We start from the raw sequence: 27,118 nt of genomic DNA on the forward strand, positions 1-27,118 counted from the left end.
GCTGAGAACACAGGGATGCCCCAAACCACACACATCTCATGCCTCCTTCCTGTCTCACATTTTTTTCCTGAAATGTATAAAGCCTTATTATTTGATTCCATGATTTTAAAGTTGGAAGAACAGTTTTCAGGCAAATCCCCTGTGGTGCGGGGTCATTCCTCCTTGACTCTGACTTTTCCTGTATACTCTCAAAGAGAGGGGTAGGATGCTGTACCCATACCCTTATACTTATTTTACAAAGCCTGCTCTAGGGAACAATTATCTTTTTGGTGGCTTGCTCCATCACTCGCCATAAATAAGGTCCTGATTTCTAACTAGCTTCTAACTAGATTCTCAAAGCTTCAGTTGTAGCAATAAACAATAATAACAACAGCAGAATAATGCTAGTTACGTGGAAAACAGTCCTTTACAAAATGAATGGACCTTTGTGAAGAGAAGTAGTGCTGAGAACATGATTGCTGCTTCCACACAAAGGCTATAATTGATCATAAAGTAACGAGTCACGCACTCAGAGATGCCTCTCCGACCACCCAGCAGGCAAATCACAATCCTTCACCAGTGATACAGGACCTTGCATGGAGCCGTAAAGAGCATTTGACATGGACATCTGTATCCCAACCCCTTCCACCTTCCAACGAGGCTGCTGTATCCACACTAAAATCATTTACCCCCTTAGGGAAATGCGGCACATTTTCCACCAGGCACAAACTCTCAAAGGCGTTCACAGCCAGATAAATGGGTGTGTGCAGGGCCTACACCTTCTCACAGCTTTCCCACTACGAAGGGAGGTGTGAAAAATGCGTATTTTATGATTGGCTTTTCACCAATATTAAAATGAATATTATATGTGTTGTGTTAGAAAGTAATGCTGTATTAATTCTCTTAAGTACTGTGTTAAATGTAGTTTTAGGTTATAACAAAATGTTAAAATAGAAACTATGCTCTGTAGGTTACTTTTTTAAAAGAAAGGACTCGCAGCGAGATAGCAGCCGCAGGATACCTAAATCTTTCAGAGAAAAAGAATTTATTGCCTTCTTATCAGAAGAAACTGACTTCTTCCTGCCTTGAAGGAGCTGTTAGGATTCCGAGGAAGAAGTTGACAATGACCAGACAGAATCCTGTATTTGAATGGAATTTATGCATCATGTATGAAGTGTATGAATATGCAACAGGTTATTGTTTTTAAGGATTAATCCTCTGTTAACGTGTGTCCTTTTTCGGGCTCGTGCTGCCCAGAAAAAGGTACCTGGACGTCCGTAACTCTTTGTATTTATTGTCTCATATTTTCCTAATTCAATTTGTCCAAATTGTTATTACTCTAATTGTACTGCTATTTTTTTTATATAACTATTTTATTACTATTAAACTTTTAAAATTTTAAAAAACAAGTGATTGGCGTTTTTCACAGGGAGGCACTGGGGAGTTAAGTTTTCCTCTAGGAACGGGGCAGCATCGCTTGTGGTCCCTCCTAGATAAGACTGTGGGGACCACAACTTCTGAAAATCCACGGCAACTTCTGCCAGCCACCTGTAGGCTTTGCAGCCAACTTTCCCATGTGGAGCAGCCGCGGAAGGAAGGCTGTTCCCCGTGGCCGGAGTGCGGCATCCCCAGCCCCATCCCCGCGGGCGGCGCTCCCGCCCCGGGGCGGGCGGAGGCGGGCGGAGGAGGCGGGGGCGCATCCCGGGGGCTGCGGGCGAGCGGAGGCGAGCGAGAGGCGAGCGGGGCCGGCCATGGTGCCCCGGCTGGTGCTGCTGTCACCGCTGCTGCTGGTGCTGCTGGTGCTGGCGGTGGCGGCGGGCGAGCGCTGCCCGCTGCGCTGCGCCTGCACGCACGGAGCGCTGCGCTGCCCGCCGCCCGCGCACGGAGCGCTGCCCGCGCCCGCCCGCGCGTAAGTACCGCGGGATGCTCCCACCCACGGGGACCGCCACGGGGCTTGGAGGGGACGGGACGGGGGGACCGCCGTGCCTTTGGGCCCTTGGAGCATCCCTGGACGCGTTGATGTGCGGGATGCGCGGCTGAAGTTTTGGAACTTTCAAAGTTTGAAACGGACGCAAAGTTTTCCCCTTGGGAAGGAGGCGAGCATCCTTGCGGCACTTTTCCTCGTCCGGCAGCCTCAGTGACAGAGGAACGGGGTGCAAGTGTCAGGGCTTTTTCTGTGGTCTCTCGTTGCGGCCGGAGGTATAAACTGCCTTTCCTGTTCCAAAACCAACGCCTTGTAATGGCATGCTTACATTTAAAGAAACCCAATTAAAATCTTGAGTAGTCAACTTAAGCGTTCTGTCAGTTCTAGGGTTTGGTTTTATTCTTTCACAACTCTGTTGGACTTCTTACAACCTCTTCTCCCAAAGTTTGTGTGATTAATTTTCCCTCTATCCTGAAGCATCAAAATCCTCTTCACTGGGCTCATTGCAACTCCTTGAGGTTCAGCTCACTGACAAGTTATTCACTATTTTCTTTTCCCCCTCTCTTAGTAAAAAAGCTGCTGTGAGTTTTGACAGCTGTTTAGATCTCTGCAGGGTGGTCCATCATAACTTTCTGCTTAATGCTTTGCTGGGAATTAGGATTAAATTAAAACAAGGCATCATGGGCATTCCCTTTCTCCCCTCTCACACTATAGTCCAAGCTCATGGTTTAGGAGACCAGACCAAATAATTGATATATGTAGTTATTCAAGTGTTGTGTTGTTTATGGGCTCAGTTACAGCTCTCATCTAAACAATCATGGCATCAAAATATGGGATTAGAGGAGCAGCCAATAGGATGGTTGCCATTTCCAGGATCACTTTGTTATCTCTGCATGAATTGAGCTGGGGTTTTCATATTATGACCCTTTTGGAAACAAAGTCTGTGTTTTCCATTCTCATCTGACTTGTTTGTAAATTTAACTTGCTCTTGAAATTCCCTAGGCATGATACTAACCCTGAGCTCCTCGTCCCTTTCTCCCTAGCTCAAGAATGGATAGGAGCAAGAAAAGCTAATTTGTACTCATCTAGAGCCATTCCTCCAAAGTCAGAGACTGTAGAAAAATCTGTGCCCTGGATTTGTTCTATCCTTACTTCCCTGTGTTACCGTAGTGTCAGAGAAAGCAGAGCCCATGGGAGCAAGAGACTCTCCCATCACATTTCTTCCTCAGTATTCACAGCACATGCAGAGCAGGCAGTGGATTAAACATGTCTATTAGGATGATGCACATCACAGCCCAGAGAGGTTATCAAGAGCCCTAAACGTACCTGATTTTATTCTTTCTCTGTTTTGGTTTCATCTTTTATTTCCCCTTTTTCCATCTGTCACCCCAAGAAGAAACCACATCTCAACCTCAGTGATCATGTTAGGACAGATAATGGATTTATGGCTGCTGCCATTTCTGCCTCACTGAGAGCAACAGAGCTGGGTAATGGACAAGAGGAAGAAAAGAAATTTCCTTTCTACCTTCAATATAACATTTAATCCTGATGATTGTACACAAAGTCCCACTATTAGGCTGGCTGTAGAAATCAACTTTACAGTCAGAAAAGAGTTCAACCAAGATTTAGCTCAATACTCCTACAAAGAAAATATTTACACTTAAGGGTTAAAAAATCCCTGTCTTTCACAGACAGACATATCCAGCTCCTTCTGCTTCCAGCCTGATTTATATTGAACCTGAACCTATACTATTAAAATTTCCATTTCTTTGTATTTTTTAATAGAAAGCTTGCATCCATAATTCGATTACAAAGCTGTACATACGAATGTAGTCACTAATCCCACAGGTGTACATATATTCTCACTCTTTTGTTTAGTAGTTATTCAACCTCTTTTACTTTTCTTTCATCTCTTCCTCTGGTTTTCATACCAGTTTCTTCTTACCCATTTAGCTGTTGTCTTCCCCTCTCTCTCTCTCTCTTACTCTTTCCCCTCTCTCTTATTCATACAGTTTTTGGAGCTTTGTTAGTGCTGACTGCCTCTCTTTCCATACTCTCTCAGTCCTCCTAGTTCTCTTCTTGCCCTGCACAGCTCTGTGCATGAGAGAGAAAGCAAGAGAATGTTATTTTTTTCCCTTCATAACCCCTCATTCCCATGTACCAGGGGAATTGCAGTGTGGTGCTGCAAGGGCATTAATAATTTGAGGGGAAAATGCTGCTTTAGGTTGTTCCAGCACAGTTCCTTCTGCCCACATCCTTCCATCAGTGCCAGACCTCAGAATAGTCCTTAATTGTATGGTCAGTCAAGAAAATAAGCTCCACTATGTAACTCCAGCTAGATCTGAGTAAAATCTGATGCTGTAATGATCTGTGCTTCCAAATGTATTTTTGATACTTTGCTATATCCGTAGTCTATATCCCATAGGGAAATTTCAGCCATTTTTCTTTACCCAAGTTATCCTTGCCATGTGACATTATTGCTAAAAAACTTTTTCAAAATTATTTGGCTTCTGACAGGTTGCAGAATTATGGAGTTTATACAGTCCTGAATTGACCATATTTTTTCTCAAATTCCTGCTGTTAGTTTGGACATTACACAAACACTATAGAACCTCCATTATTCAGACACCTTTGAATGCCCTTTGGCTACAGCAGCTACATGTCCTCAGAAGGAAAATAATCTTTAATACACTATATTTTGAAACAAAACATTATTTTTCTTCTTTTGAAATCTCATATGTACTTTTGGGGTTTAAGCAAAGTCTAGTTGCAAAGGCACCCAACTCCAACTGTGCAGCAATGGGTATTGGATAATTTCAGATCTTTTTGCCCCTTCAAAAACTTCATTTCTTGGTGAGGTTCACTTTGCTGTATCTGAATGTGTGCCCCTGCATGCAGAGCTTCTGCAGTTGGGTGAGTGACATGTGATTAGGCAGCAAATTACAAAATAACGCATACAAAACTTTATGGCAAAAGCCTGTAGTAGACAGTTCTATCATGTCTTCATTGGGGTCATATTTGGCTCTTTGGGATTGTCAAAAGAATTCAGTTTCAGGGACAAAGTGTCTTCCATAGGAGATTATATGACCCATCATCACCTAGTGAAAAATGCTACTTTGGGTGCTTGTGGGATATCACAGTTCACATTTCAGGTAGACAATGCCCAATATGTAGGGCTTTAAAAATCAATGCCAACCCTTTACACTGCCCCCCAGAAGCTGATAAAAATCCTAGAAAAATAGTGTTGTTTCAGCCATAGTTTCAGTCAATATTCCCAATCCTCCCAAGTTTAGGGAAGCTACAGATTCAAATGCTTGCCCACAAGAGTCTACCTTATGCATTCACTTCTGGGCATTAAAAATACAAGTAATCCTATAAAATAGACATATTAAAATATTACAACCAACCCAGCTACAATAACTCATTCACACCTCTTGCTATTGGGCCTGTGCTTTTTATGTTATTATTGTTATTATTAATCAGTTCAACTGAACACGTTTTGCAAAAGGTCACTTCTGTAACACAGCAATTTCCTCCAGTGGTGTGAGTGAGCTTGGGCTTTGACTCCTCCTCAGCAGGACTGAAGTGGTTCTGAGTTCATGGGGCATCCAGAGCTCTCACAAGCTTTTCTTGGAGCTCGAGTCCATGTGGTGGCAGTTCCTGTCTTTCCAAATGCTCCTGGATAGCCTTACATACATTTAGCTTGGCCATTTCAAACCTTACTGCCTAGAATTATGTACCTTGAAAACCAATCTTGATAAGATAGAAATGCCAAGAGCTGCTGAATGCCAGGAAGTCTGGCTCCACTTCTTCCTGTCTTTTTCCAAAGATGAGAAGTCCTGCAATTCTGTGGAGCTGCAGCATTGTCAGCTCTAAATGACAGCAATGAGTACAAGCACACAAGTCATGATACATTAGATATGAAAGAAACTTTACAGATTTTCTTAAAAGAGCAAATATTTATCCTTTAACAAAAGTCTTCAAAACGGTGCAGGCAACTTGTATTAAAGATGGGTGCCTCCCTCCTCTCATGAGCTACAGAAGTCAGGCCAGCAGTGTGGGCAAGTTAGATGTATTGAAGCTTTGTAGCTTTGAAAAACATTTTTTGCCAAAAGGTGAATGTTCATATCTGAGTTTCACAATCTGAGTGCTGTCAGAAAGAAATGTGAACGGGCCACCCCACCAAGAAGGCAGAGCAGACAAGACATCTACAAAGAGAGAGCAACAGCCTCACATTCACAAGTCCTGGTCCTCAGGGAGGACTTCAACCACAGCAGGACATAAGCAATCCAAGAGGTTGCTGGAATCCTTTGATGATAACTTCTGTCTCCATGTGATAGAGGAGCCAAGGAGGAGAGGTGCAGTGTGTTCTCACCAACAAGGAGGGGCTGGAGGGCAATGTGAAGCCTAAGGGCAGCCTTGGCTCTCAGGACCATAAATGAGTTTGAAGACCTCAGGACAGCGAGGAGGGCACACAGCAAGCTCATCACCCATGACTGCAGCAGCCTTTGGTCTTTTCAGGCACCTGCTTGGCAGAGTCCCAGGGGATAAAGCCCTGGAGGGAAAAGGGGCCAAAGAGAGCTCCAGATCAGCTCCAAGCTCAGGAGCTGCTCCAAGCTCAGGAGTGATACATCCCGAGAAAGAGGAAGTCAGGCAAATCACCAGTAGGCCTGCATGGATGAACAAGGAACTCCTGGACAAACTCAAACACCGAAAGAAGGGAAGAAGGTGGAAGCAGGTACACGTAGCCTGGGAGGAACACAGGAAAATTAAGCTGATGGGATCAGTTTAGGAAAGCTGACACCCTGAGGGAATTAAGAAAAGAGGAAACATAACCCCCATTTTTACAGATGAACATAAGGAATACCCAAAGAAATACATGCCACTCAGTCTCACTTTCATGCCTGGCAAGATCCTGGAGCAGATGCTCCTGGAAGCCATGCAAAGGCACATGGAAGATAAGGAGGTGATTGGTGACAGCCAATGTGGCTTCATTAAGGGCAAATCTTAGGCCTGACAAATTGGGTGGCCTTCTAGGATGGGGTTACAGCAGTGGTGGATGATAAAAAGCCACTGACATAATCTACCTGGACTTGTGCAAAGCATTTGACACTGGCCTGCATGACATCCTTGTGTTGAAATTGGAGAGAGATGGGTTTGATGGGTGGGACACTTGGGGGATAAGTGGTTGCACTCAGAGCTGGTCAATGGCTCAATGTCTGAGTGGAGAGGAGGACAAGTGACACTCCTCAGGTGTCATGCTGGGACCAGCTCTGATTTACACCTTTGCTGGCAGCGTGGTGGCTGGGACAGAGCTCATTCTCTGCAGGTTTGGGGATGTCCCTGAGCTGTGTGGTGGGATCAGCACCCTGGAGGGGAGGAGGGACCTTGAGAGGTGGGAGAGGCTCGAGGCCTTGAGGCTGCAAACCTCATGGAGCTCAGCAAGGCCAAGGGCAAGGCCCTGCCTGTGGGCCAGGGCAATCCCAAACACAAATACAGAGAATGGATTGAGAGCAGCCCTGGGAGGGATTTGGGGGTGCTGGTGGGGGAGAGGTTGGACATGAGCCATCAATGTGTGCTGGCAGCCCAGAAAGCCTGTGGTATTTTGGGCTGCATCCAAAGCAGCAGGGCAAGGGAGGGGATTCTCCCCTTTACTCTACTCTTGTGGGAACCCACCTGGAGAGCTGCACCCAGCTCAAGGGCTTCCAGCACAAGAAGGATGTGGACCTGCTGGAACAAGTCCAGAGGAGGCCACAAAAATGCTCAGTGGGCTGGAGCACCTCTCCTAAAGAGACAGGCTGAGAGAGCTGGAGTTGTTCAGTAAATATTCACAGAATCATAGAACGGTTTGGGTTGGAAAGGACCTTGAGGATCATCACCTGTTACTCCAATGATGATCCTTGAGGATCATCACCTGCCACTTATTCTACATCCATTACAACCAGCACCCTGCTCACCCAGCAGCATGTCACAGGGAGGCAGTAGGCTCATGGCCTGATGTAATTGAAAGTCAAGATTTGGTTTTATTTTTTGCACCTTCAGTCACATTTCCATTTCCTTTGTTCCTGAGTTGATGGTGCACTTACAGGGTTATAGAGCAGGAATTTCTCAGCTTCTTCTTTTTGCTTCTTCCTGAAGTTCTTTTCCTTTTGGCTCAGAGTGTTAAGACCTACAGCAGATTACTTCTACCTGTCTCTGCCCTTCAGAGAAAAAAATACATTCTTCAAGCTGCATGACTTAGCTTCATTCCTGATTTAGCCAAACCTCACACAGAGCAAAACATGCCAGCATCAATCTGGAGAAAGGTATGACCAAATCACAAACTTATATATCCTTGTTAGGTAGGGAGGCATTGTTATTCCCAGTTTACTGACAGGGAGACAAGGTCCAAAGGAACTAAATTATTTGCCCCAAATCATACAGACTTTTTGGAACATAGCTAGGAAGTGACTTCCAGGCTCCTTGGTACATCCAGATTTGTAACCCCTAGACACAGTATGTATACAGCCTGCCTTTCTAATGTGTAGGTATGACATGTTTTTAAATATATTAAATATATATCATTATATAAAATATATAAAATATATAAAAATTATATATTTAAAATTATAATTTAAAATAGATAAAATTTATATTTTATCTAAAATATATAGAAATATATAATTATATATATTATATATTATATGTAAATATATTTATATATATAAAACTTGATGAACATTTAACATAAATATTGCCAACAATAAACATATTTCTTCATATAAAATATTATAATAACAATGGGAAAAAAAAGCAGGCTATGTGAATAGCACGAAAACATTTCAGTCAAAAAGCCTTGAGGGGGTGAGTTTAAGGATGGGAAACAAATGTCTCTGATATTTGTCATTCTAAAGCAAAATGGAGCAATTATCTGTTTTCACAGAGATAACATTTTGAAATATGTTAAATATTTTCCTATGGTTGTTATCAGGGAGAATGTGGTCATGGATAGATAAATTGGCTGGTAAAAGTACTGTGGTTCAGATGTGGAGAATGGTAAAATGTGCTTCTGCCTCCCACATCATTGTTAATTTCTCAATCAGAGAAACTGAAAAATTAAATTTAAAATGCACACTTGCTTTGAATCAACTAACTACACTGATGCAATTTATTTAAAAAAAGAATCCCTTTATACCAGCCTGATTTGAAGTTCTTCTACACTTTGTGCACAGCCACATTCATGATGCCACACTGCAACATTACAGGGATATTGCTGGGAGGAGAACATGGTGCAGCCAACACAAAGATACTGTTTTAATAGAGAAAGCTTTATATGAAAGCCACTTGTTCTGAGGATCTAACTTTAAATAGCCTGTAGCTTCCTTTAACTGTGAATGCAGCAGCCTACTTTCATCAGGCTATAAATTTACTCAATAGGTTATGATTATTATTGATCTGATGATTACTCACAAATTTATGCTGTTGAGGAACTGACACCATATCTTTTGAATTCCATTTAACCGAGATCAATGCCAAATGGATCAGGCACCAGAGGTACAGAGAACTGTGAGAAAAATAAGGTGGCATTATGCTTTATTGGTTTTCTCCCTGCCATAATGGTACAATTATAAGCAAAGAAACTCCATGCCTTATAACCCTTTCCTCCCTCTCTTCTGTTTTTTTTCAGATCATTTACTCATCTCCCTGTAAAAGTAATCCCATCACATGCATTTGAAGGACTTCAAGATGCCTTCATCATGTAAGTTGTCAATATTTTCCATAGGCTTTTCCTTAAATTTCTTTTTTAAATCATTCTTTTTATATTAATGTAAAAAATGCTGATACACTCTATTGATGAAATAAAACCACAGGGGAAGGATAAACATAGCATTCCTTTTCATGTAAACAGTACACAAAAGATCCTTTGAAAATGTGTGATTTTTAACAGCTGTTTAGAGATCAAATAATGAAATATTAATCATGTCAGAGAGAACTGGATACAGCTTAGTAACTGATGAGAGGAGCATTTGATTAGCAGAGGAGATAGATTTCTATCATCAAACATTACCTCTGCAGTGACAGCCATGGCACATTATGCATTTGTAGAAGACCCAAATAAGGCATTTCTTCAGCATTTTGCAGTGAGAGATAAGCTTGGCAGAGGATCAGTAGGATTGAGCCCTTTCTTTGATCTTTCAGTTTGCAAGTGCTGTAATTTTGCTCACCGGGTCTGCGCTGCTTCTTGACCCTCAGCATTGTACCCATTTTCCATCAAGGATTCAGACCATAAGGCTCTTCTCACCCCTCCTGCCCTCATTTCTGCTGTTATTCCAGCTGAAATGGCATACTTGAGTCTCCATTATTTTCTATTTTTTATTTTGTCTGCATTGAGTGGCCTCTAAAGGACAAAGTTGATGACACAGCTGTGCAGTGAAGAGCAGGGGAATGACCTCCCCCAGAACTTAAGCAGCAGCACAGAAGATGCTGCTTTCTTTTCAAGGTGCACTTTTTGTTATTCTCTGCTGCACATATCCAACAGCAATACAGTATTAAAGCAGAATCCAGTGGTGCTGTATTCTTGCATCCACTTGCACCTGAATGTTTAATAAGAACTTAATCATTTTCACACTGGAGACAAACTTAAATCTACAAAATTTCTCCTACCTGCATGATTTGAGGCTGCACTTTCTCAAACTGTACACATGTCATAGTCTCCAGAAAGAATGCTTTGTTCTTGGACGTCATCCCTTCCATAACAGGAATTTAATTGATCTTTTTGTATGCTTTTAATGAATCTCTCCAAATTTACTGTGTGGGAATCAATGTATTTTTCTGAAGTTAGTTTGTAGAACACTTCATCATTTTATTGAGATTTAGTGCTGCTTTGAAAAATACATATTTTATAATTATAAATCTCTGAATAAGCTATTTGGCAACACATCACTCTCTGAGAGATGCTAAATTATTCTCATGCCCTAAGTCATTCCAACATATGCCAATAGAAAAACTGTGGCTCACAGGGAGGATCCCATGAAAGAACCATGTTTCAGACCTCAAAAAAAGTTCTGTGAGTAGGCACTGATCCCTCCTAGCCTGTGAATCAGGCCACTTATTTTACATCCATCTTTTATTTATAATTAACTGATGCAATACCAAAAATAAGATTCTCACTGAATTGATGATGATGAAAAAGATCTTTGATAATTCTTTAAAACACACATACACAATAACTGTGTGATTTCTAGTGTGCATCCCCCTTTGCCACCACAAATGAAATACAGAATTTATTCTGGTCTAAGTGATTTTGTATCACCAATAGAGTTGTCTTTTCATAATTGCAGTTGAATTAAGCTAACACTCAGGACTGTGACAATGCTGACTCTGATGATGTAAACACAGTCCAGTTGTTTGGAAAATATTTTTTTCTTGAGAGTGCATAATCTTAGGTTTGCTTTGTGTGCCCTTCTAGCCAATTCTGTTGAGAAATTTTGAAGATCTTTCCCTTATATATGCATCAATGTACACAATTTACTTTCAGGACTCAGTTTTGCATAGCCTCTTAGATCTTAAACTATCACAAAATTACTGTACATCCCAAAGATGCTAAACAATCTTTTCAGGCTTGTTAGCTCTGCAGGTCATCAATTCATAACTTCTGGAAGCTTCTAGGCTGACATTCTTTATTGGAAAACTCATTTGCCATCCTTCATTTATGCTCACCTGGAAAAGGAGCAACTTATCAACTTGTTCATCAGTTCTCTGCTTGGAAGCTTTCAGAATCTTCCCTTTAGGCTGTCATTGGAAAATTTTAATTAATAATAAATAATTGGAATAATTAAAAAGAAAAATTTTCAATGAAACTTTGTTTCTGCTTTGCTTCTTTTAGAATTAATAAAACATTAGAGCATTTAGCAAACATCTAATAAATTGGTTTTGTTTTTCTATGTCAGTATTGATTAATCTTGAGTACACATGTGGAACAGGAGCATCTGTAACATCACAATCCCAGAGTGCCACCAAACACTGTCATGTTTGTCTGTGTCAGGATGAAAAGAGCCACTTCCTTTCAGTTTGCACACATGTAATGAAAATAGCATTTAAATCCAAACTTTGCTTATGAAGTGTGCTGAATCCATATCTGTGTGTTTCTACATCTGTGGATGAGAGGACCATAGTTTTGACTTGATAATAACATGAAGCACTGGGAATGTTATCCATGTCCTCACCCCACAAATAAATTCACTAAGCAGAACCAAAAATGGGAGGGAGGAAAAGGCTCACAAGGTTTGGGCTCACTCTGCTTACATTTGCTCTGGCCCTCAGTTTCTAACTCACCTGTAATTTACTGAGGAAATGGAAATTGGCTCTTACAGTGGCCCTTATTCCTAAGGGTTGGCTTTCCCTTTTGCCAAGACAGAAAAGGCTGGTCCTCTCCCAAACCCCACTGCCAGGGCCTGCCAGAATGTCTGAGGTGAGGCACAGACAAGACTGACAGGAGGGGTTGAACAAATGTGCATAAAGGAAAGAAATACAAAGTGGAAAGCCAATTTCTGGGGTCTTTTCTGGTAATGTGTTTCTTTGTGTCTGCTGTTTTCATTGTAGTGAAATCTCCCAGAGCGACTCCCTGGAGAGAATAGAAGCGAGTGCCTTTGACAGCCTCCCCTCCTTGTCTGAAATGTGAGCACCAGTTATAAAAAGGCATCCATGCTGTGGTTTCGGATTACTGAGGAGTACACAGGCTGCAGAGAAGTATTCCTGAACCAGATCTGCCTCTGTTACTTTGATTGGCTTTGATTGAGACCTGTGATGAGAAAATTTCTCTCCAAAGTCCTGTATAAAACAGTGAGCACTCTGTAAGGCCTGGCCTTGGAGATCTAGAGACATCCCTGCACAGAGTCCCACTGCTTTCTGTGAGCTCAGTGGCAGGAGGGGAGCTCTGCCACTGTCAGGTTTTCTAAGTGGGGAAATAATTTGAGATGACAACAGATGAGAAAAATCTTTCTTTTTGAAGATGCCGTTTTCAAAGCCCTACATTATTTAAATGCAGCTGCTTAGTATGCATAGCTCTTCTGTGCAGCACTAAAATATTACTCAAACAGAACATGCACTGATTTTAAACTTGACCTCATAGCACAGGCATCTGAGAGAGAGAGTTAAAAGCAACGAGTAGGAGAATGTTCTGAAATATTTAGTGGAATTGGAAACTCTAAATCTGATTCAATATCTCGTTACTGCCTTTTTCGCACAGCATGACCAGTGAGTGGCTGAAAATTGGGCAACTGAGGACAAATTCATCTTCTTTTTCTTTTATATGTGAACATCACTGAAGCCAGTCACTCACACAAGCAAGGGATACAGATTACTCAACCTCTGACTGAGTCCAACTTCCACTAGAATCAGTGGTGTGTTTAGGGAAGGAATGAAAGGTTTCACCGCATGCATTCACCTACAGTTTATGCATAGCTTGTCTTATGCCTGTCTTCCAAAACCCAAAAGCTAAGCAAGGCCATTGAAGAGCTATAGGAAGCTGGCAAAAAAACCTCCTTGAATCTTGAGAGCTGAGCAGGACTCACATTGCAAGGGCTTGATGTCCCAAGCTGCACTCAAATCCACATTCAATGGATGATCAGGGTAGTGAGTTCAATGGCATCCTTGGATTTCAACTTTTTTTACCATTTCATATGCTAAAACTTTTGTATTTTGTAAGTCATGGGGTGGGAGGGAGCTGGGCTTCAGTTATTGGCCTTTAGGGCAAACAGAGATAGTTCAGCTGCTGGAAGTGCTCCATGATTAAGAGATCTGCCCATTTTCTGAGTGACCACTGGCAAACAGGACTTCTCACATATTTCTCTCCCAGCTTCTGCTTATGCACTTCTACAACTGCTCTAAGGAAGTCCATGGAGCTCCTAAGAGGTCTGAGGAACTGCCTTTCCTGGCTAGGAAGAGCATCAGCAATGTAATGGAAACAAGGGATGATTTTAAGGGATCTGATTGTGGGGCAAGGACCAGGCACACTCACACCCTCAGGTCCAAGCTCAAAATGCCAACTCCCACCCGTGACCAGGATATCCAAGCCAGACCAGCTCAGAGAGCCATGAGAATTCAGGCAGTGATATATTTTGTTGGCTGCCTAAAAATTGCAGGCCATTTTTATTACCAACAGTGCCTCAAAATGCACGTTCAAAAAATAGCACATTTTCAGGCAGTTTTCTGAGAAAGTAAATTGCAAGCAAAACTCAAGGTCCTCCCAAATTTATATTGATTATAATACTCAATTCTTTTTCCCTCACTGCAGATTAATCCTGAACACAAAAAATCTGTTGCACATTGAGGACGGAGCGTTCAGAAATCTTCCAAGGCTAAAATACTTGTAAGAGAGAGTTCTATTCCTTTTCTGATTGCGCTATTTATTCTTTTCTCCAAAGGAGTAGGCAAATCAAATTAAGGAGTGTAAGGAGAAAGGTTTTTCATGCATTACAGCATCCTAGAGGTTCGTACATTGTTTACAACAGCTTTAACCTGGAGTTAGCCAATAGTGAGGTCTTTCTGTGTTCAAGGGCAGGGCAGTGATGGACAAAACAGAAGTCTGCAAAGTAGTTCTGATAAGTGCTTATTTCTAGAATAAAGCTTGCATTTTAACAGAGTACTAAACAGAAGATGTAACTAAAATCTCTCCCTCATGCTTAATGTAGTGAGAACATATGCTGCTCCTCTAGGACACTGAGAATTCTGAAAACTTGATTTTTACAGGTCTTACAAATACCTTTGGAGCCTACTTTAAAAATTAGATTTGTCAGTCAGTTTTTAAAGCGCTGTTAAACTTACACCTACCAAGTCAGTTTCTTGTTGCATCCACTCTGGTAATATTTCCTTCTATAAACAGGAATTATGCTTTTCTCTAGGAGCATTTGTAACACTGGAATAAGACAATTTCCAGACCTGACACAGATCTTCTCAATGGAAGCTCATTTTATTTTGTAAGTAGAGACCCATGCTAACCCAGCTGTGTTTTCCTGCTCCTGAGACACTGACAAAAACTCCTTTTTTCTTTCCTTCCAAAGGGAGCTCTGTGATAACTTGCGTATGACAATTATACCGCAAAATGCTTTCCAAGGGATGAACAATGAATCACTGACTCTGTGAGTAAAATAATCCTAGCTCCAGCTCCTTCTGTGAGGATAACACTTCTGCTTGAGGAAAGTGGGTTGACGTCATGAAAATCTTGACATTAAGCCCCATAAAAAATAAATATGTATTGTGTGCTGAATTTTAAATGCCTAAGAAACATAGGGATGTTCTTCAAGATAAAGAGCGGAGTTTTATTTAGGAAAGGAAATAGGACCAGAGATCTCAATCTTCATCTTCCATGCAATGTTGTTTTTAAAAATACCATCACCAAGATATAAACTACAAAAACTGCACTGGAGGCCAAAGTCTCTGTTCTTACCTCAGGGATGTGGTTTCTTGAAACAGTGCTTTCAGGGACCAGGCAGTCTGGGGGAGCTCAGCTCCAGCTGCACAGGATTCCTCTGAAAAGGAGGGATGAAGACACAGAATAAATTGGTACAAACTATGGCTGCTGCTTCTTACCCTGATTTCTTTTGCCTCAGCTTACTTTCCTATAAGATCCCCGTAAATCTCCACACTCAAGATTCCTTTTAGCCAGCAGTGGGTTCATTGTTCCAGCCCCTTTTGAGGTGGGTGGGTTTGAGGCTATGAGATGCCCCACCTGAGGAAGGCAGAAAGCCAAGGTGTAACGTCCTCTGCCAGCACAGCAAGAACTCTGTATGGATTTCACAGCTCACCTGGCTTCAGGAAAACTTCCACAAAGTAGTGCTGGGAGAGGAGAAATCACAAGCTGAGCCTCTTGGCAGGATTTGGCCAAATTTTGGGTTTCCAAAGGAAGGACCCTGTGAGCCATAGAGAGCAGCAGCAGGTGTGGTAGCCACAAGCCCAGCTTTGGGGGCCAGGCTCCAGCTCACATCCAACAGGAGCCCTGCCCAAAACTCCAGGGGTATTTGCACCTGCAAAGGAGCTGCAAGAACTGCAGCAGATGGGCTCTTCATCAGGCTGATGTGCCAGCATGACAGTAATTTTAACCCAGATTTTCTGTATTGACCAATACCTTCTGGAAAGGAGAGAGGAGCTGGGCATAAATGTGACTGAATGCTACTCCTACACGATGCTAAAGAGGAGCAATTGCTTGGATTAGTGCATCATTTCATCTTATGAGCCTCTTTCCTCCCAGCAAGATCTCAAAATAACTCCAGAAAAATTATTATTCTGCTAATGGTGCAAGAAAATGAACATAAAAGAGATGGAGAAAGGTGCTTAAAGTCTTTACTGTAACCCTAAAGTGTATTAAATGGGAGGGAGTCTGAGTCAGGAAACAGCCAACAGACATTTTTCTCCCATCCTTTTGTGACTGGGAGCTCACCACAGAAAAGAATTATCTTATCAGCAGCTTCCTAATTGTAGAGCTCCATGCTAACTCCACCCCATGTTGTTAGCTGTAATTAGGGGGAGTAATTCCTCCTGCTACAGCATGGTCTGGTGAAGCACAAGTAATCTATGGAGGTGTAAAGTCACCCTACAGTCATACTTTGCACTGCAAATAGCTAATTTAGCCTTTCCAGCAGTTAATGCTTCTTGTGGATTGGGAAATTGATCCCACATATTGTCATGGTCTTTAAGGCTATTACTAATTTCAGCATTATGCTGAGGTAGATACCATCTATCAAGTGGAGTCAGGTGTTCCCCACACTTGAGCACTTGGTTTCACAGGGCCAGTTTGTGCTGTCCCAAAAGCAAGTGGAAAAGCCACAAAGATGTTGTTTAATTCATAAACAGTTTCAAATTTTCAAATAGGCCTTAACATTAAAGGAAAAGTAATAAATACAAGTGACTGTATTGAATTTCTATTGGATACATGAACTTAATATCACAAATTGATATTAATAGACCCATAGGTCACATCTCCTGATGAAGGAAAAGAGCTGGACCTCTTTTCCTCTTTGAGGTGTAGCAGAGCTGAGGCTTTAGGTGTCTGGCCCCAGGGTAAGGAATCAGGAAGCAGGGTGGCATCCAGTGTCCCTGTGCAGTGCAGGGGACAGCAAGGCTCCCACAGCACAAATCAAGCCTGGCAGCAGCACCTTGGAGAAGCTGATTACTCCCTGCCTGCTGGATGATGCACAGCTCACCCCTGCCTCTCTGCAAAGCTGTCCCTTGGCAGATTTGTCCCTCCATAGAGGATATGCAATCCAGCAGCTCCCTCCTTTAGAGTTGCTTTCTACCTGACACCTCTCTAAGCCTTGCAGTCTTCCACCTGCACCTGCTGACTCCACAAAATCCAGGTCTCCTGCCTCTAGGTTGTTGTCTGTGTGCCAGGAGCTTGCCTGGACTAATGCCTTGTTTCTGGATCTCAGTCCCAGGTAGGCACAGCTGAGCCCCTCAGCAGGTGGAAGATCTGTACCTCAGCAGAAGTTCTCTTCAGCAGCTAAGCAGGAAGGAGCTTAGAGAATTTAATCTGCACCTTTCTTAATTTAAGAGCTATATTACCTTCATTCTTTATAAGCAGACTCTAATCATTAAAATGAATGCAGCACCGAGATTTGAAACTTGTAGTACAAAATGTAACCTCACCTTTTCCAAATCTTTTTCCCTTATGTTTATTTAATCTCCAGCAAGCTGTATAAAAATGGATTTGAAGATATCCACAGCCATGCCTTCAATGGGACAAAGCTGAATCAACTGTGAGTATGCTATCCCTCCTCAGTAATTTACACAGTAAATAAGAATTTAAATAGAGGCTCTTCCTTCACTTTAACTGGCTGTGTCTTCTGTTTCCCAATACCCATGAGAAAACTGCAACTTTCAGTGTCACTGTGACTCAGTTGTTAATCCTGCAGCTCTCACTGCTTTTCCTGAAGCAACATCCCTTAAAATAGTACAGCTTCTGTGAGAAAAGCTCATAATTCTTAAGAAATGTTCATAAATTAGTGTAGAACTTGAAACAGTAGCCCAAACTAATCTACAGTTTATGTCTGGAAACATCAATAGTTTTTAATCCCTCTCACACGCTGGGGGGACTAGTGTGCTGATTTGGGCAAAATGAATATTTGCTGCTGAAGTGAAAGAACCAGCCTGGTTGTTCCTGGTTTAAGTCAGAAGAATTTGGAATTTATCACATTTAAATATAGATTATAATGATCTGATTACATCAGAGGAAGTAAAGGTCACATGGGAAATACAAGCACTCCCCAGCCAGGCAGTGCAACAACCACTGCTGTGGTGGGAGAAAGAATGGAAAACAGGTGTGAAGAAGAAACCAAAAAAGTGATTTTTGAAACACAGATGTAAAGAGAGTTCTTTTTTGGTTCCACAGGATCCTGAAAGACAACAAGAACCTCAGGCGGATCCACAACGATGCCCTGAGAGGGGCCACAGGGCCAGATGTCCTGTAAGTGTCCACAGCTCCATGACCTGAGTGTCCTGTGAGAACTGCTCTGTGCCACCAGGGCTGTGTCACCACAGCATACACAGGCTTTGAGCCTGGAAGGAGATTTGATCTCTTAACCTCTGTGTACAAAGTAGAAACATGGCAAGGAGATGCCATGAAATTAGAGAGTGAAAGGAGTTCACACAACACATAACAGTTCTAGTGTTGGCATTGATCTCCACCTCTTAGACATTGTGGTTTTTGCTTTATTTGTGTCAGATCCTCCTGATCCTGTATCTTATATTCTGACATTGTAAACTTACTTGTCCTTCAGTAGGATGGACATGTTTTGGCAATATATAGGTTTAGAACTTGTTTATAAAAGAGAACCAGTTGATTGCATGCTGTAAGTTCACGCTGAATCAAACTCGTTATTATCATCCTCATGATTTATTAATCAAGGACTTACTGGAGGGCTGCCCTGGCAATAAAACACAGTGTGCTTCTGTAAATAGCACTTTGTGCTGCACATGCCTTTTTTGTGCCTTTTATTGGTGCTTTATGGAACATGGCATTACTGACATCACTTTCAGAATTGTGAGCCTTTTTTTCCTTTGTTTAATGTCCTAATGGACATTTTTCACACCAACAGCCCCTCTGAAGTTACTGTAAGCCAAACTCCTTAAGTTTGTGTTGGCAAGAATGACAACATTTTTGAGGTTTTAATTAATAGCCATTTAATTAAAACACCTAGAACAGCCTTTCAGAGCCAAGCAGAGAGAAAGGAGAGTGTCCTACCTGTCAGCTGGCTGGAGAGTCACTATTGCCCACCTTCTTCTCTCAGTGTCTCTGGCTTAAAGAGACATCTCTCCCTCCATGCATGAATTTCCAATGGAAAGGTCAGGACACAGCCCCTGGAGTGGTGGGTTTCAGTTTCCCCAGGATCAAGGGAGCTCTTTGCCTGGCTGGAGCTGCTGAGCCACAGGGATGCTCTTACCCTGCTGCTCTGTAGTTCACAGACCATGTCTCTGAGCTGGGCATCAGGTGCTGAAGCAGATCTGAACCTTTATGAAAAAACCAGTTGCTGTTGTTTACTGTCATGCTTTGGTGGTATTTTTGCAGGGATGAAAAGAAAAGTGAATGCTCTCTTTGTTTTGCAGGGATATTTCTTCAACAGCACTGGAGTCCCTGCCTAGTTATGGGCTTGAGGCCATTCAGGTCTTAAATGCAACCTCATCTTACTCATTAAAGAGGCTGCCACCACTGGATAAATTCAGCAGTCTTCTGGAAGCTGTCCTAACATATCCCAGCCATTGCTGTGCTTTTCGAAATCTAAGGACAGAAAGGTAAGTCCAAACAGCACATTATGGTACTGCAGTGCTTTAGAAGTTCCAAAATGGCAATTCTGCTTTATTTGGCTCACATGGTTTGATCATCTTTATTCCTGTTACATTTTAAACCCTAAAACTGTGGTGCATTGCAAGGCCTTGCAGGAAACAGAAAGTCTCTGCTAAGGCCAGGAAAATTATGTCCATTTATTTTAGAGCAGAAATGGATCCCATCCTGTGCACTGGATCTGCCAGCAGAAACGTTATTCTAAGCTTGTTTAAAGCTTACATTTTTCTTAAATGTATCTCAATTAAAAGCCTACTGGCATACAGAAAACAAACTTTTATCAATAGTACATTGCCCTAATTAAAAATAAAATGAAACCCCTGTAGCCTTTAGCTTAATTAATACAGGTGATATGATGACATAGTAGAAAGGGCAAGCTTTCAATTACCCACCAAAATTTAATGCCTGCCCCAAGCCTACAGAGAGAGATTACACAGTTTAGTTCCAACCATTTCAAGTAATAGACAGTATTGTTCTCCCCACAGCTGGAAACTGTGGCACAGGGAGAGCTTTGCATCCACAAACTTGGGGCAGTTAACCCAAGACAAGTGGAGCTCATACTTCAGCATTCATGGTTCAAAGAAACCAAGACCCAGTTGACTTCAGGCAGCCAAAGCAATTCCAGATGGGTTTCGTTTGAACAATGGAGGTGCCTTGTTCTCGTCCATCTCAAATGAAGGCCAGCAATGACTCAGCAGGCAGTTGTGGGAGGCCTGATCAGTGTCACCCCCCTGCCTTCACTTCAGGGATGTCCTGGAAAGGCAGGAGTACATTCCAATTCTTTAGGGTAACATTAGGGGTTAATCTGTGCTTTCTCTGCCTACCTCATTTTACTAAGGAGTTCTTGATTCTGCACAAACAGAACAAAGATTCTACTGTTAAGCATTTCCATTGCTAATGAACTGATTCTGTCACAGATCACATCTCTGAGTGTATTAAATGCAGGAGCAACTCTGGCAGAGAAAAAGGGTATTTATTCTGATAAAGATAACTACATTTCTGATACTCTTGTTTTTTGGATGCTTGACTTTGAAGCATGGGCATGGCCTATAAAAACAGACGTGCCTTAGTAAGTCACTTTCTTATATTTATATTAAGTGACTGTTTTCTTAGTAAATTGCTGGTGAGGAAATCCCATGCAAATCAAGAAATTACTGCTTCCCTACCAGGGGCATCAGCAATGAGGTGAGACAAAGCCATTTCCATTCATACTGGTAGAGTACTTTCAAAATCTCAAACCCAGAGATTTTGCTAAATGTATCACTTTTCAACTTGTACTATTCAAACTGCTTTACTTCAAGCATGCAAAGTCTACCTCCAGATCCCAGACAGCTTTTAAAATAGTCACCTGGGGAAGGTTCACCCCATGCACCAGGCAAGGGCTTGGGGCTGAGTTGCTGGAAAACAGCTCTGCAGAGGACCCAGGGACCTGTCCTTGAGCCAGCAGTGTGTCCTTGTGGCCAAGAAGGCCAAATGTGTCCTGGGCTGCATTAGGAACTGCAGTGCCAGCAGGTCAGGGAGGGGATCCCGACCCTCTGCTCAGCCCTGCTGAGGGACATCTGGAGTGCTGTGCCCAGTTGTGGGGTCCTCAGGATCAGAGAGACATGGAGCTCCTGGAGCAGGTCCAGTGGAGGGCTACAAAGATGATGAAGGGTCTGGAGAACCTCTCTTATGAGGAAAGGCTGAGGGAGCTGGGGCTGTTCAGCCCCAAGGAGAGAGGACTCAAAGGCAACCTCATCAATCAACCCCTGTCAGCATCTGAAGGGAGGGTGTCAAGGGGATGGACCAGGCTGCTCTGCTCAGTGATGCTGGGCAATGCGACAAGAGGCAACAGGCAGGAACTGATGCACAGGAAGCTCCATCTGAATAGGATGAAGAACTTCCTTCTATGCAGGTGACCAAGCACTGGAAGAGGTTGCATGGAGAGGGTGGGGAGTCTCCCTCACTGGGGATATTCCAGAACTGTCTGGAATGTGCTCTAGGATGACACAGGGAGGTTGGACCAGATGCCCCACCATGGTCCCTTCCAACCTGGCCCATTCTGGGGTTCTGTATCAGGCCAGTTTCCCAACAGCTGTGAACAGGCACTTCTCCAAAAGCCAGCCTAACTGCTTCCATTCATCCTGGTGGAGAATCTGGCCCACTTCAATGCAATATTTCAAAACACACAATTTAATTCAAGTTCTAGGTATTTCACTATTAAAAAAAATACATCTTACACGATAACCAAGCTGAAAGACCATCCTTACATACCTTACACATCCTGACACTGCCCATTTTCACAGCATTTGAAGGCTTCTCCTTCCTACTTCCAGATGTCTGCAGGAACATTTGTGCTGCCTTGAGGCCAGCACTGGCTCACCTTACATGTCTCTGAAGATCACTTGCAGAGAAGACAAGGCTTTGGCCAAAATCCAGCCTGAAACTTAACTTTCTTCTCATCCTTCTTGCAGACAGAATTTGTTGTTTTCCATTTTTGACAACTTCTCCAAGGAGTGTGAAAGCACCATGAGGAGACCGACTAACGAAATGCTGTAAGTACCTCTCTGCATAGAAATGATGGAAGTAGCAAATACAGACCTCCTCCCCTTTCTGCTCTTCACATGTTTTTCACTAAGCAGGTCTTTGCCTGCCAATTCAGTCACCTCTACAAGTTGCACAGTGGTAATTTTACTATCATTAAACCAAGATTTGGATTTTCAAAAGGAAAGGGGGATAAAAATCCCTTATGATTTCACAAGCTTTCTCATTCCAGTTTGTCTTCTGAGTTCTCAACGGATTTCAAAATAATGATTAAATATTTACAGAAGTTAGTGGCCTACATGGAGACTTTCCATCCCCTGAAATAAATGCTGCTATTGGTGTGATTCAAAGAAGAGCTGTTATTGTTAACTTTTTTTTTTTTTTTTTTTGCCTATAGAGGATAACTCAAACTCTGCATATCAATAGTTTTTCATGGTAGAATGTAGTCCCTGAGCTAGAAGTGTGATGACCCCGTGCCAGTGGTTTACTCCGTCTAAACAAGTCTTTTCATATCATCACAGTTCTGCTTGACAGTGCTCAGTGTGACAATGAGAAAGGCTATATCAGAACTGTTGTGTTGGCTGTGCTAGATGGCACAGGCTCTAACCCAGCTTTTAAGGGAGAAGTTAAAAGATTTGCTATTCTTCATCCCTCTGCAGCTACACGGGAGACCTTGGGGCTTCTTAGCAGCCCTGACGTGGCGTCAAAGCATTCTAAAGTCTAGAAGAAACAAGGTTATGGTCACAAAATCCCAATGGCTAAATACAGCTGAGATGTGATTGATTCATTGGGATAATTACTTCCTTGGACATTATCTTGTTTGCTGGTTGGTGAGGCCTCCTACACTTGCCATTTGGTTTTATCTGTCTGCTTGTTTTGGATTAGCATCTGTTGCACTCCTGCTGTGCATTAAATAGTCTGCCCAGCCTATTGGCTCCTGAAGCTTTTTGCTTTGGCAAATCCCAATCCCAGCAATTCTCCCAGCAATGAGCAGGCATTATAATAAGCAAGTGAAAATAAGGTTATGGTTCATGGGCTTAATGGCTGCAGAACCACAGCAGAAACCATCTGCAAGTCCTGAATTCTTACTAGTAAAAAAGACCAAAAAAACCTACAAAAATCCAGCTTCCACATAGCAGCACATTCACACAGCCTCTCAGAAAATCACAATCATTTTTATAAGTAAATAGAGTCAAAAGTATTCCCTGCTTTCCCAGTTTGAACCAAGCAAGTAAATGCAGTTTTCCATATACAGAGAGAAGTAAGGATAACGAGTTTGGGACATTATTTGCCCCACAGGAATAGCTGAAAAGCAGGTCAGTTTCATTTGCCAGTAAAGACCCTGCTCCAGAAATGTAATTTAATGGACATGCTTCAGTAGATGTGGAAGCTTAAGCATGTATTTAAATTATCCTAAAGCTACCAGTTTTCTCAAGAGTTGTCCTCAATAGAGATATTTTCCAGGTCTCACACTGCAGACTGAGTGTTTGCCCACCAAACACTCATATCAGGATGATTTGGAAGTTGGGAAATGGGCACCTGTTATGGCAGGGAAGTGCCAGAAAAGACAGTGTTTACTTTTAACACATTTCTTCTTTGGCAGGTTTATCACTACACTCTTGCTGACCTAAAGATTTTAGAAGTCCATCTTAAAAACCTACAACATTTTTAATTAGGCATTGGGTGCAGCCTAAATTTAACAAATTCCTAGCTATCAGTGTGATTTAGTTAACCATGCACTTCTACTCCTTGCCCTATAATACTTCAAACAGCAAATTCCTCAGCACCTCCCAAGCCATACACAGTCTCAGGAATTTGTTTGCTAAGCGCCTTTCCTAAGGGGAGCAAAGGTGCCCAGTTAAAATCCATAGGTTATGTTAGTATGGCTTTTACAACTGCCTGTGAAACCTCTCTGCATCAAACCTGAAATACATCAGCCCAGGTATTGCTGTAGCTTGGACTGCAGCCAACCAACAGCATGAGAACCATGGCTCCTCCACAAAGCAGTAAAATGAAGTACTTACAAATAAGCAAGTTGTATAAGAGAGCATTTCTGTGGATAGGACTGTGACCCCTGCTGCTCTCCAAGGCTGCTTCCCAAACACAAAGCATCCTTACAAGGCTTCGTTATTTGTAAACACCCTGTAGAAACACATGGAGGAAGTCACTGTTTTAGAACAACTCTTATCTGTTGTCTTTTGCAAAAGAATGTGAGTGGCATGTAACAAATAACTCACTTTGTTTGGGGGGCGGTTTTTTCATGGTTACAGCGATGACTCCAACAGCACATTGCTGTGGTCAGCAGAGAGGAAGACGCACTCCTTTGGAACAGATTATGAGAGTTCTCCCTACAGCTACTCAACCATTTTCGACGACAGCGAAATGGCCGGCTTTGACTTTGAGTACGACTTCTGCCAGCCCAAAGTCCTCACGTGCACCCCGGAACCAGACGCCTTCAACCCCTGCGAAGACATCCTGGGCTACAGCTTCCTCAGGGTGCTGATCTGGTTCATCAACATCCTGGCCATCGCTGGCAATTTCACCGTGCTCCTCGTTCTGCTGACCAGCCACTACAAGCTCACCGTCCCTCGCTTCCTCATGTGCAACCTCTCCTTCGCCGACTTCTGCATGGGGCTGTACCTGCTGCTCATCGCCTCGGTGGACGCGCAGACCAGCGGGCAGTACTACAACCACGCCATCGACTGGCAGACGGGCGGCGGCTGCAGCACGGCCGGCTTCTTCACGGTGTTTGCCAGCGAGCTGTCGGTGTACACGCTGACGGTGATCACCCTGGAGCGCTGGCACACCATCACCTACGCCATGCAGCTGGACCGCAAGCTGCGCCTGCGCCACGCCGTGCCCATCATGCTCGGGGGATGGCTCTTCTCCATCGGGATAGCCCTGCTGCCTCTCTTCGGGGTCAGCAGCTACATGAAGGTCAGCATCTGTTTGCCCATGGATATCGAAACGGGCCTGTCCCAAGCCTACATCCTGCTCATCTTGGTGCTCAATGTCGTCGCCTTCGTTGTCATTTGTGCTTGCTACATCAAGATTTACATCGCCGTGCAGAACCCAGAGCTGGTGGCCACCAATAAAGACACCAAGGTCGCCAAGAGAATGGCAATACTGATCTTCACGGATTTCACCTGCATGGCCCCCATCTCCTTTTTTGCCATATCCGCTGCCTTCAAAGTTCCTCTCATCACGGTGACCAACTCCAAGATCCTGCTGGTTTTATTTTACCCCGTCAACTCCTGCGCTAACCCCTTCCTCTACGCCATTTTCACCAAAGCCTTTCGGAGGGATTTCTTCCTGCTGATGAGCAAGCTTGGCTGCTGCAAGAGCCGAGCAGAGCTCTACAGGATGAACTATTTCTCTGCTTATAACTCCAACTGCAAGAACGGCGGCGCAGCCACAGCCCCCACCAAAGCCTCCCAAGCATTCCTGCTCTTGTCAGCCTTAGAGAAGCCCTATCCTGCACCACGGGACAAGACATCTCACAAGGAAAATTTACCCAGAGTGCCAAGTTACCCATTGCAAGGCCAGTTGTGATTATCTTAGTGACTAGGGATTGTTTTACAGTGTCTTGAACATTTCATAATAAATAAAAATGCCGGTCAGTAATTCTTATGCAACATAACTGTTCTGACATTCAAAGTGGTGTTTTCCCTTCTCCTCCTTTGTGATGATAGGTGTGGAAGGTGGCTATTAAGCAAAACTTTTCTGTGTGGGGAACCAGAAGAGTCCAGGAGTAGCCAAGTGGCTCTTGAAGCTAACAGGTACTGCAGTGATTGCAGCCTGCCTTCTTTTTCTCCAGATCTGCTTCCCTGGAGTATTTAAAGCCTGTTTGCTACCTTTCATAGCTTCTTTTTTCATTCCTATCAGCTGTGCTGGCATTGTTAGTTTAAAGAAAGAGGCACTAAACTAGAAGCCTCCATTTCATCAACAGAAACTTCCAATTACACAGCCACCTACACACAGTTAAAGAAGAGCATTCAAGCAATAGGCTGTAAAGATGTCACCAAAGAGGAAAGTTTATCTATTGAACCTTTGTCACAGGCAATTTTGCAGTTTATATTAGATCTCAGGCTGAGCTGGTGGGTAGTTTACTTAAATTATTAACCCATGCACAGCCATGTGTGATCTGGAAATCACAAGAGATGCAAAACCCCCTCTGCTGCACAGGACTCAATTTAGGGCATCACATGTGCACACACAAATCAGGTAAACTGTAAAGGCTCCCTTTCAGCAGCAGGAGAGCTGCTTCCTGCACAGGCAAGGAAGTGTTGCCTTCTTTTCCCTCCTGGGACAGTCTCAGGAATGATTTCCACCTGTCCCACTCTCTGACATCACCAGTGGCATTCAGGAATGCACCAGATCCTCTTCAGTACACATAATCCGACTCTATTCCAGGTGATGAAGCAGAGTTACCTTTTTGTGACAATGTTTTCCCATTAAAATCTCTCTTCCACTATGCATTGCCTGATGCTAAGTGATCATGCTAAATGCCTGGTCCAGATTTGTGACTGCATGCTAATTGAAGTGCAGAGTCTGATACATAAGAGAACAGGACTACTGCAATCACTTTAAACCTTTTACATTCTCCTTTTCAGCTGAGTCCTTTGCTTTCAAGTCTGTGACAGCAACTGAGTTTCAAAGCACTCCTCTTGTTGCCAAACACTGCACCACCAGCTACATTTGCTTCACATTAATGAAAGCAATTCTTTGTACCAGTGACTGGTCTATCATTAGTTCATAATTGTGATAATTAGCAATAACATCTCTGACCCACTCTTACCTTCAGCATAATGCCATGCTTTCAATCAGTGCAAAAGCTCTTGATGCAAGCACAGCTGTGCTCATGAGCAATTCCACAGGTG

At 43.0% G+C, this 27,118-nt stretch overlaps 1 protein-coding gene across 1 annotated transcript; it reads left to right on the forward strand.

Moving 5' to 3' along the window:
• Positions 1–1,730: 1,730 nt before the first annotated feature.
• LHCGR (luteinizing hormone/choriogonadotropin receptor) lies at positions 1,731–25,790 on the forward strand. The gene is made up of 11 exons (XM_054290423.1): positions 1,731–1,888; positions 9,570–9,641; positions 12,485–12,559; positions 14,178–14,252; positions 14,785–14,859; positions 14,944–15,021; positions 17,566–17,634; positions 18,267–18,341; positions 19,481–19,666; positions 22,169–22,249; positions 24,593–25,790. Exons 1-11 carry the CDS (start codon positions 1,731–1,733, stop codon positions 25,788–25,790), a joined length of 2,142 nt encoding a protein of 713 aa, XP_054146398.1.
• The last annotated feature ends 1,328 nt before the right edge of the window (positions 25,791–27,118 follow it).

Source organism: Melozone crissalis, unplaced genomic scaffold (assembly GCF_028551555.1).
Source record: "Melozone crissalis strain CALT ecotype California unplaced genomic scaffold, PUWL_Pcris_2 ptg000081l_1, whole genome shotgun sequence".
Lineage (NCBI taxonomy): Eukaryota > Metazoa > Chordata > Aves > Passeriformes > Passerellidae > Melozone > Melozone crissalis.